The 11,981-nt window shown below is 37.8% G+C and overlaps 1 protein-coding gene across 1 annotated transcript in view; it reads left to right on the top strand.

Annotated features, from left to right (window-relative positions):
• The first annotated feature begins 1,693 nt into the window (after nt 1-1,693).
• Nucleotides 1,694-11,981, top strand: part of SREBP (Sterol regulatory element binding protein) — a 131,916-nt gene continuing 121,628 nt past the window's right edge. Inside the window, exons 1-4 of the mRNA XM_067143594.2 lie at nt 1,694-1,808; nt 5,969-6,651; nt 8,242-8,416; nt 8,502-8,692. Coding sequence (XP_066999695.2) covers nt 1,694-1,808; nt 5,969-6,651; nt 8,242-8,416; nt 8,502-8,692 — 1,164 coding nt within the window. The remainder of the gene's footprint in view (nt 1,809-5,968; nt 6,652-8,241; nt 8,417-8,501; nt 8,693-11,981) is intronic.

The raw sequence follows: 11,981 nt of genomic DNA, 5'->3' as shown, positions 1-11,981 counted from the left end.
CATGAGGGGAAAGGTGCTGTGTTTGGCTGCAGTAATTACGAAGTAGAGAAAAATGCGCGGTCGTTCTTCAGGTTCCCTCGTCACAAGAACATGTAAGTAATCTTGTGTTTGCATATATATTCTTCCACTGACAGATTTTTATAGTACTTCATAATCTTCTGACCTGCCCATCTGTGGGTTTTGAAATGTCACAGAAGCGATTTGGATAAGGTGTACAAGAAAGAAGGGATGTTACGCTTATATAAGAATTATAAGATCTGTTCAGATCATTTCCAGGCCAGCGACTTTAGAAATCCTCGACAATACAGCCAAGGGTATATTACATTTTTGCTCTAATTGCACGTAAATATTCCTTAAAGCATTACTATCGACAACATTTTCATACTTTCTTTCTTTTATCCCTCTTCTCAGATTAAAGCCGGTATTTTATAGATTTTCTTTCTGTTAGTAGTCTTCATGTTAAGAGGAAAATTGTCCAGCTTTTAAATGTTTATTCATTGCATCATGTGCGTAAGGAATGTGCCGATATTTTTATTGACAAGTGTCTTAATGTGTTGATACAATGTTTTTTAAATAAAAATAAGACAAATCCAACCGTAAAAGTTCAGGAAGGAATGTTAAAGCTAAAAAAGTAATGCATAAATGAAAGATCAAGCCATTTTACAGTAGCCCATTTCATATCTTGTTTACGTGTCTAATTTCAGTCTTCGAATAATAACCTTTTAAATAATTCTTCATTCATTTATCTAGAATTGCTTTAGCAACTTCGAAGTTAATATCTCAATAACTCTTTTTTTCTAGACGTAATTTATTTATCCATTTCCGTATATACATTTCCATTGATATTTGAATTTAAGCGCGATTTGTTCAGGTCAAGTCACTAGGAGCGCCACCGTCGAATTGTCTCCCATTTTAGCAAGGCGAAATCCGTAAGTGTCGCGTATTGTCTCTACTGTATTTGCCTTAATTTAGGTACAGCTTTAGCATTTGCCTGGTGTGAAAATGGGAAACCACGGAAAACAATCTTCAGGGCTGACGACAGTGGGATTCGAACCCACTATCTCCCGGATGCAAGCTCACAGCCGCGCGCCCCTAACCGCACGGCCAACTCGCCCGATCATTATTTTTTTTGTCGACGGCGTTTCTTTTTCACTTTCCCTGCTATAACAGCATACCAGCTGCAACATCGTATGCATCTTTCTTATAATTATATTATTCTTCCTTCAAAATCAAAGGAGAGTAAAATAAGACCTTGGCTATTATCATGCTCCCTATGCGCACAGTACACACTATTAGTACACTACGTAAACCCCGGGTAAACCTAACGCAAGCCTAATCGAAAGAGAATGTGTGTGCAAAACACCAATTTATTCATTTTTTGCACGTTTTACCAACCGAAACAAACTAGCCGAAAATTACGAAGGGAAATTCATGACGAGGTTATCCACTATAAACTGAGATATTTTAAAATGAATTTTATAATGTCTGATATTTTATTTAATGATATCAGGTCTTTCATACACTACACATAAACAGTTTATTCGTGGATTGGTTTTGGATAGTGGAATGAATCATAGAACGAATGTATCAAAATATAGATTGCACGCGGAGTCGAGCAGTGACGTAAAATCGTACGATAGAACGCTCGCTTTTCATTGGTCCAACTACGTATGCTGATCAGTGAACCAAAATAATGGCGGAACCAGGCGGGTGGACAATTTCGCAGACAGAAATGTCTGAATTTGACAGTGGTATAAACTTCTCCGCAGGGGACGGATTTAATATCAGTGAACTTAGTGGTTTAGATGGTAAACATTTCTTATTCACTTATAACTGTTGTTGATATTTACGTAGCAATGAATGCATTTTGTTGATTGCCTGATTGATTACCTTGCTGATAAACAGGGTTATATTTGACATCCTGGGTTATGGTTGCCACTTGTTTGAATCCAGTCTTAGGAATTCATATTTTCAAGTAGATAATTTACATTTATTAGCGTACCTGTCCAATACATTTTATTTCTGATGCAATACCATTTTGAAAGTTCACATGTCAGCATGTCAATGTGTCTGATGCATTTAAATCTTCGATTCTTCTATTCAGTATCATTTATCGACCGCCTTGAATATGACAGTTCATAGTAATTTCTCTCTTAGACAATATTCTTAATTTATTTTGAATTGTCTTATATTCTGGAACGCATGGTGTGGACGTATGGAACATGTGGATAGTAGTACATTTTGTGGTTAGATTGAGTGTGTCGCTGTGGAGTTCTTTACTGCTAATACCTAGGAATGTTTCATAAGGATGCACATGCTTCATTATTAGGGAGAATAAAAGAATAGTAATATATCTTTCTTTGAATAATACCAATTCAATAACTGTGATAAAGTACTTTGACCAACTTATCATAATAGTGGGAACTTATGTGTTTGTGGTAATCATTCCCTCATTTTTCTTTTTAAGGCATATTGTTCAAGAGCATTTTTTAAACTGGATGTAAGTTATCTTGTTCTCCAGTTTAACTGTCTATCTCTCAAGAACTCTCGAAAACCACCTGCTGTGTACTTACTGTATGGCATATTTGGAATTTAGTTGTTGCTGGATACAAAAGCAGACCCTACATAGTTGGTGACACAAAGTCAATATTACTGAAAGTCTGCGTTAGTAACCCTACACAGTTAGTATTTCAGTTCAGTATTGAGATGTTTCTTATTCATTCTAGGCTACATAATTTAAAATGGTAAAAGTTTTCTGCTATAATTTCACCATCTGTTGTTCCACAACTCGGGAAGAGTTTTCTTATTCCTCTTTAAACCTACACAATAATTCTATTATGCTGTGACTCGCCTAATTCTGAATTGAAAGCTATGTTAGGAACAGATATGTAGAAGTTCACAGCTAGGGCATGCTACAGCAGCACAGATGTGGCATGGAAGGTGATGCTCTGTTGTTGTTAGTGCCTTGCTCAGTTGCTTACACATTACGACACTGTTACTAAAGCACTCTTTCTCTGGTGTTAAGATACAAAGGCTTCGATGCCTGTAACACTATCCGTTGTACTTGCCTTCTTCACATTTTCATTAGGAGTTTGAGGAATAAATAAGTGTGAATGAAGAATCCTTAAAATAAAAAATAATATATAATAGATCATGAGGAAGTAAGAAGCTGTTATGGGCGGTGGTGTTTTACACTCGCTTAGTAACAATATAGAATTTTTGATTACTTAGCCTATTTAGACACAACGAATATTATAATGAACCGCAAAATGCAAATGAAACAGAATGCACAAAAAAAAATAGATATCCATGGATTATTACTGTGCAAAACCTTGCTCCAGCATAAATGTTACAAATCAATGTAATAAGACATGACTGAGATAGTCAGATTTTTGAAGGGCGGAAAAAAGTCCAGATGACACTCTTATGTTGTATGTCTGTATGTGAAAGATCTCGGACAGTGTTGCATGTGGTGTTTACCCACGTTGCTTTTTACAATTCAAAGGTTATCCAACAGAATTCTGAAATTTACCTGCAGGCAGTTTGCATGACATCAAACCTAAATGCTAGCACACGGTAGCTGAGGCCATACAATTATAATTATTTGTTGAATAAGCTTGCAATTTAAATACGATTACGAGATTCGTGATAAGATAGGGCGAACCCGTAATAAGTAACGTTAGTTCGTCCCATGTTAAAGCAATATGGTGATAATATCCAGTAACGGACCAACTATAGGCCTATTGGTATTAAAGCATACGGTATCGGACAAATAGATTTCTCCAGCAAATTGGTTCTGTTTGGTTTTCATCCTCATCCTAGTGGGCATACATCTGAGAGATTTTGAACAAGTGTTTGTTACCAAGTGTGTGGTTTCCTCTTTTTTTGTCTTTAGCTTAGAGTTAATGCACATCAGTGCTGATTTTCAGATTTTTCATTGCTAATAGACCACAAGTTGCAGTAGTGTTGGTAACAATTTTAGAAAGCCATGTAGACCACTTCCACAGATGACTAATTTGTTTGTGATGTGGACATAGTAGCTTATTTTTAGAATTCATGGTGTTGATGAACTGTTTAAGTCAAGGAGTGTGAGTATAGTTGTTTTGTCTTTCGTCCATTATTTGTCTGATGTCCTCAGTCACTTTGTGAGTAGGCAGTTGCTGTGCTCTGGCTCTTCGTGAAGCCAGACTACAGCAGGTCTAGAAGGGTGTAAGAGTGCAAGGTATTCCTGTACATGTATTTGAACATGTACCGTACATGTGCCATTTGTTAGAGCCAGAGTATCTGATTGTCGAAACTTGAGCAGTAATCAGATACTAGATAAGTTAAACCTTCGCCCGTTATCTAGTCGCAGGAAGGTAGCCGACCTTAGATTCCTATATAACGCTGTTAACGGTTTATTTTGTTCTAAATAATAATAATAATAATAATAATAATATAAAAGAATTTATTGGACTCCAACCTATTCAATACATTACTGGATGTTAACATTTTTAGTTAAACATCGTTACTTAAACATTATTATTGAGATTCTTTCAATACGGAAAATAAAATGATTTTCATTACTTATTTTGTTCTCCCGAACCTACATCCTTCTTTTCCTTACATGTTCCAACTCGCAAAACCAGGACTAATCCGCTCCTTCATATTCCGTATTCCCGCCTCGCTCTCGTTCAAAGAAGTTTATTTATCCACATACCAACCCTCCTTAACTCTTTATCTTCTGACAGGAACTTGGACGTTTTTTCTGCCTCCTTTAATCGATTCTTCCTTAACTTAGTTCATTTTCTTCATATTCATTTTTTCTCTTCTCATTGCTATCTTCCCTTTTGTACATAATGTAATATTCATTTATTTATTTTTTACTGTTCTATACCATTACTTATGTGTGTGTCTATTGTTTTGTTAGTTTTTAATTTTTTCCTCTATTTTTATCAATAGATGTTTTTTCCTCATTGTTCTTCCACTTATTTTTTTATGTTTGCCTTGTGCTGCTCCACTGTAAATATATTTTTCCTTTGTGGAACTTTGTAATTCGGCTTCTCGCTGTTTTGGTTTCCCAAATAAATAAACTATTCTAGTGCTTTGGAGATGGTAGGGAGAATAGAAACGGGACAGTAATTGGGTAGGAGTTTTGAACCTGGATTCCTAGGAAGACAGTAATTGAAAATATGGATGAGAATGTGTATAAAATTTATAGGATTATCATCGACCCCTCTTGGCCTGGATGTAATAGAATACAAGGCTTTCTTAACTTCATTTGTGATGACACTACAAAAGGCAAAGCAGGGGCCATTTTTTTTTTTTTTTTTGGACAGTGGTTATGTATATTGATTTTAAGATCAGTTTCCTGCCACATTGTTGTACAGTATGGTAGATCCTGGGCTGTGAACATCACAGTTTCCTCTCTATGGCTCCTGTGATTTAAATTACTTGTCTCCATACTCTTCATCATAAAACATGTTGAGAATTCTGTTGTCTCGGAATATTTAGTCCGGATCCATGGCTAAATGGTTAGCGTGCTTGCCTTTGGTCACAGGGGTCCCAGGTTCGATTCCTGGCACGGTTGGGAATTTTAATCATCACTGGTTAATTTTGCTGGCACGGGGGCTGGGTGTATGTGTCGTCTTCATCATTTCATCTTCATCACGACACGCAGGTCGCCCTTCAAAAGTGACAACTTCCAGAGGCTCCAACCTTGCAGCCCCCAGCAGTGTCTGGCATTTCTTGTAGTTGCTTGTACCAGATGCTTCACATTCATATTTTCTATCTGACCTGCATCATCTCTTGACCCCCATCATTGAGGTATGAGATTTACTATTTGTTAGAATATTTGCATACTTATCATCAAATGTGTGCTTCCTAGTCTCAGTCCTAGAAATGAATCTGAATATGCAGTTTTAATTATTTGTTATGACTGGTATTACAGATGAGTGAAGTGAAGAATACATTGTTTTCTTTGTTTCAGATTTGTTGACAAATTGTGAGAATGAGCTGTTTTCAAAGAATACTAACTTATTTTCTGATGATGCACTTCTCTCTCAACTTACTGAAGATCCATTGTCAATGGATGAAGATGTGAGCTTTGATTTTCTCAATTTACCTACAACAATGTCTTACACGCCACAAGCACAAACTTCTACACCGAGTGTGCAAAAGCAGGTGATGTCTTCTTCATTTCCTGCTACTGCTAATGTTCCAGTATCTGTTTCTCCTCGGAGGCTTCATCCTTCTCCTGCCCCTCAGACAGTACCTGTGTCTTCCCCTTTATCATCTCCAAAGACTGTTGATGCAAAATCCTCATCACCTGTGGTACAAACACAGGGAAAATCTACAGCTTCCATTCCTCTCATTCAAAATCCAACAGCTGTTGTTGTTCAACAGACTGGCATTGCACCACACCAGCAACGCAATCATAAAGTAGCCGTTGCTGTCCGTAATGTTCAAAACATCCAGTCGGCTGGACAGCAGTCGATTCATCTTCAGCCAGCATCAGCATTGCAAGGCTCTCACCTACAGTTTCAAGTGCAGACATTAAAACAGCAACATGCACCTGTTCTACAGCAGCATACAATGCAGAAAGTTCCTCAGCAGAATCAACTTCTCACTCTACAGAGTATGGGGCAACTTCAGTCAGATAAAATGCAGCAGGTAGGTAATCTTGTGAAGTAGAACATATAATGACAAATGCTAAAGAGAACAAAGTTACATTAATATGATTTTGAGAAAAAGCGTGAAAACACGTGGATGTTCCTACAACTTATTTACTTAGTATGAATCCATTGTAGGGCAGTAGTTGTGAAAACTTTTACATACAGCAGAACTTGTTGAGCAGTTTGCTATTAATAAAATAAGAATCTTTGATTTTATTTATCTTATGATTTTAACATGGTAACAAATTTTAATACACTTCTGAGTAGATAATGTGCATTAATGTGTCCATATTTACTGTACTGTATTGATATTACACTTACATCACTGTCAATAATTTTCCAGGTAATTACTGTTCAAACAAAACAAAAATGAAACTATTCTTAGCATTACTGAATTATGTTTTATAATGTTACTGAACACTGTCAAGTCAAATTACTTTCATCTCTGAACTTTAGGTTAATCTGTTTTAGCATGGTCATCATCTTCCATCTGTAATTCATTTCCTTTTGCTGTTCCTTTCAGTCCCTCATGAAAGGAGTGAAGCATTGCTGGGACAGATTTGAGCAGACTTCTGAGATTGTTCTGTTTTTCTGTATTTGATACTATTCCCCATGGGATATGGGATCGTATAGTAAGGGCTGCCCCGTTTCTTTGATAGTAGCACTGCCGCCTTGTGACTGCCATTCAGAGGCTGTGAAGTCGCTTGCCTGACGAGTTACGGTCTGGACAGAGGCAGATGAGACTTCCTCTGTTCTGTTCATGACCAGATCGGCGAAATCGCTGTACCTTTAGGTGCTGACGTTTTGTAATCTCGTGTTTATAGATATTTATAAAACATTAAATATGATTGAGTTTCAAAATTTTAGATAGTCCTGCATGTCCATGCATTGTCAGTGATCAAACAGTGGACCATTTATTAATACAGTGTGAATTACTTGAAAGAGAGAGGGGGAAGCATTTTAATTAAAGGTGTTCTAGGTAGAGAGTTGTGGCCAATGAGCAAATGTAGGTTAGTCAGAAACGAAACAATTTTTACATTTCACAAACTCAGTAGGATTTGAATAACTGTGAGAATAGGATATAGTTTATTTACACACTTAAATGTACATCCTAACAACCACCGGATTGTCAATATATCTTGCATGTAATTAGGAACTTAAGTTGCATTTTGTAATATGATTACTCAAAAACATGTCATGTAATTGGGCATGCTGTGAATTAATGGTAAAAAAGATGTATATAATATTCATTCAGTGTTCACACTGCAAGCCTCAATTTTCTAAATGCCTCCCATAATCCTCTGTTTGAAAGTAGCTCTGTGGCCTCGTTTAGTTCTGTACCTCTTGCCTTTAAATAATTAGAAACAGATTCTTACCCTCCATGACAGAGTCCATTATTCTCCTATGAAACTATCCTCCATTTGCCTATCAATTAACAAATTAATATTTACAACATGTGATAAATATACAAAAATATAAAAGATGAAATTGGAATAGCTATGGGTTACTCAGGATTTCAAGTGTTAATGTTGATGAAATTATTCTCTATGAAAACTAGTAAATTATTCATTTTTTGTTTCCATATTAGGTTCTAGTTCCTGCTCAACTTATAAAGTCTGAGCCGCAATTGAACTCGGCTGCTGTCATGTACACAACAGCTCCTGTGACTGGCGTGACTGCAACGTCAACAGGAACCCCTACACATGCATCAGCATCAATTCACACTTTGGTTAATACAGCGCATGGCACCATTCTTGCACCAGGTAACTTAATAACATTCTTTGATAAACTCGCTGTGAAGTTCAAAGTTATATTTTGAATGTTTTAATACTTCTCCTTATTTTGTAGGTATTCCAGTAGTTCTTGATCCTGAGAAGTTGCCCATCAATAGAATTACTGGAATTTCTACTCAAGTTAAAGAACCAAAAGTTAGAGAAGTGAAACGAAGTGCACATAATGCAATTGAAAGGCGGTACAGAACTAGTATAAATGATAAAATTATCGAATTGAAAAATATGATTGTTGGAATTGATGCTAAGGTATGTTATTTGGCAATTTATTTCATTATGTTTCTTCTTGTTTTTATGTTTTGTTGGATTGGCTGGTGTTTGGGTTTATCACAAGCAACAGTGCCATAACACTCAGTTTTTGATATACCGTATTTGCTTGTATATAACTTGCCACTGCGTATCTCTTGCACCCCATTTTTAACATATGAAATTACAGGAAAAATCCCCGCATATAACTCGCATTAATTTCTGAGGTGGTTATAAAGACATACGGTACATAAACGAAATAAAGTTGGGGTATTCCTTGGACGTGGCTACATTTAATATCAGGACTCGACGATTGCTGTTATGGTACTTTGTACGTGACAGTACAAGAAGAAGCTGCATTTCTTTCTATCTGCAGAATGGTTGAGGCTAGCTGTTGTAACAAAAATACGTAATTCTCAAACCACTGCCCAAAGGCTGCATTCCTAGCCAGTCAGTCACACTTAGCAATACCTCTCTCTCTTCAGTCTTTGTAAATATGCTTATCACTACCTGTGGCAGAGCTGATCGCATGAACTGGGAGTGTTTCCCTGTCCAGGCAGTCAAGTGATTATAGTACAGTATTAGTTATTGTCCATCTGTTGTTTTATCGACAAGTACCAGTATTCTGTCTAACATTTCATTGTTTCTCATTTAAATTTTTTTGTGTAGGTCGATCTTTAAGTTATGGAGAAACGTGGGAGTTACATGGCTGGGTTTAAACTCAGAGTGACTAAATAAGAACATAGTAACAGAGCTGCCAGTCCAGAATTCAGTGTGACTAAGTTGAATGTTCGCTACTGGCATAAACGAAAAGCTGCACTAGAAACCACCAACCGAACACGTAAGGCATTCAGAGGGCCGAAAACTGGTAAGTTTCCTGAGCTGGAAGATGAGTTGCTTCATTACGTTGCAGAGTTGCGAAATGATGGCTTTAGTATCTAGCATGAGATGCTACATTTCATTGCCCGCAAATTAGCGATTGAAGGAGGAATCAGCTGTTCGGATCTGAAAGTGAGCCAGGGTTGGATCCGTAGATTCATGAGATGAAAGGGATTGTGTCTGCATATGCAAACATCTCTCTGCCAGAGAATGCCAAACGATTTCAGCAACACAATGATAGATTTTTATCGCCATTTGATAGCAATGCGGAAGAAAAACAATTACCTCTTATCTCAAATTGGAAATGCAGATCAAACCCTGATAAACTTCGACGTGCCATGCAACACCGCCATCAACAAGAAGGGAGAATTTAGCATGCTTGTACGTGCAACTGGGTGTGAAAAACAGCGTTTCACTGTCATGCTAGCAATAACCTCAGACGGAAGAAAATTGCCACCGTACGTTATTTTCAAAAGAAAAAGTGTCTAAAGCGAAGTTTCCCAAAGGCATTCATGTACAAGTTCAAGAGAAAGGATGGATACAGCTCTTGTTCTGGAGTGGATCTGTACGGTGTGGGGAGCACGGCTAGGGGCACTGCTTCGATGCCCAGCAATGGTAGTGTTGGACAGTTTCTGCGGACACTTGGTGGAAGACATGAAGAAATGTCTTCAGGAAATGAACACTGATATCTCAATTCCTGGTGGACTCACACATTGTGAACAGTCCTTAGATGTTTCCATCAACAAGCTCTTCAAGGACAGCATACGTAAATTGTACGCCGAATGGATGGCAGGAGGGGAGCATGAGCTGACGCCAGCAGGCAAAATAAAGAGGCCAGGCCGTCGGTTGAACTCGTATGTGATTGAGTTATGCGGGCATGTGTTATGGTGTTGGCAGACGTTACTGTGAAGAGTTTCTTGAAGACGGGCATCGCAGATGTGTTGGATGGAAGTCAGGATGGTGCAGTATGGGGTGGTGACCAGAATGATGTACGCAAGATTAGCTCGGAGATTGAAGGCAGTGACAATGAATAGGTTAAGTATGCCAGTTGCCTTGTTTCAATAGCCTAATGCAAATTTTCGTTTTTTCGGGAATACTATCTTTCGCACACATATCCCCGCATATATCACACACTGAAAATGTTCACATTTATTTTTGGTTAAAAAAGTGAGAGTTATATGCGAGGAAATATAGTATTTACTGTTTATACGTGCATGACAATGAAGTTGTGTAGTGTAACATTGTGGATTTTTAATAATCTGCTCATTTAAATATTTTCATTAAATCTCTTGGTAGTGAAAAATGCTAACTTTCACTAAAGGTTAACCCCACAGCGCAGCCTTCCATACGTGGTGTAGACCTTGTTTTCTTCTCTAGCTGCTGACTTCGATATGTCGTATGGACGTAACATACCTACCTGTCTGGGTGAGAAGATACGTTTCATATCGAAGAAGTCCGACTTTTGATCTCTTAATTTTTGCTCAGTCTGATTGGTTTATTCTTACCTGTACTAGAGATGAACTCGTGATATGATTAGTTTGTCTTTGCATTTGGTATTCTTAGCTTTATTTCTACGTATAAGTGAGAATTATTTATTAGCTTCTGTTTAGTTTAGTTTTTCTACCTTGGAATGTTCTTGTTTCTGTTTGAGCTTTATATGGGTCTCAGTTCCTGGCTCTATCTTTCAAACCAACTATTTGTGCATGCTTTATCCAGCTAAAAAGAGGATGTTTTGACCTTTCATTTGATATGTCCTCAGTTGTGCAGAAAGGGACCTAAAGTAGGATTTTTCAGTTCTGAGATTTTGCGATTCTAAATTTGGCATAAGATACTGGAAATAAAAAAAAAACCACAGTTAATGCTTCTTCAACTTTGCGCAGCCAGGGTAAGCGGGCCCACACAACACTTGTCTTCCTTGCTGGAGAACTACTGATGATGATCGACACGTTCAAATATCTAGGATCAGTCATCACAACTGATGGTAATATCGACGCAGATGTCAAGCACCGCATCAGTGTTGGTTGGATGAAATGGCGCTCTCTTACTGGTGTTTCGTGTGATTAGCGGATGCCAGTCAAATTAAAGGTCAAAGTGTACAAAACCATTGTCCGGCTTGCCCTCATGTACGGCTCCGAATGTTGGGCAAAGCAGAAAAAGCTTGACCAGCGAATGCATGTCGCAGAGATGCGGATGTTATGATGGTCGGCGGGAGTCACTCTGCATGACAAAGTGCGCAATGAACATGTGCGAGAATCCTTTAAAGTTGTGCCCTTCAGCGACAAGATGGAGGAAAAATAGCTTCGCTGGTATGTATACGTCAGAAGAAGAACACAATTTAGCAGAGAAAGCTCTTGCCATCGAAGACCCGAAGAGAGGAAGAGGGCATCCTAGGGAAACATGGAAACAAACTGCC

This window comes from Anabrus simplex, chromosome 3, assembly GCF_040414725.1.
Source record: "Anabrus simplex isolate iqAnaSimp1 chromosome 3, ASM4041472v1, whole genome shotgun sequence".
NCBI classification, from domain to species: domain Eukaryota; kingdom Metazoa; phylum Arthropoda; class Insecta; order Orthoptera; family Tettigoniidae; genus Anabrus; species Anabrus simplex.
This window is presented reverse-complemented; position numbering and strand designations above follow the sequence as displayed.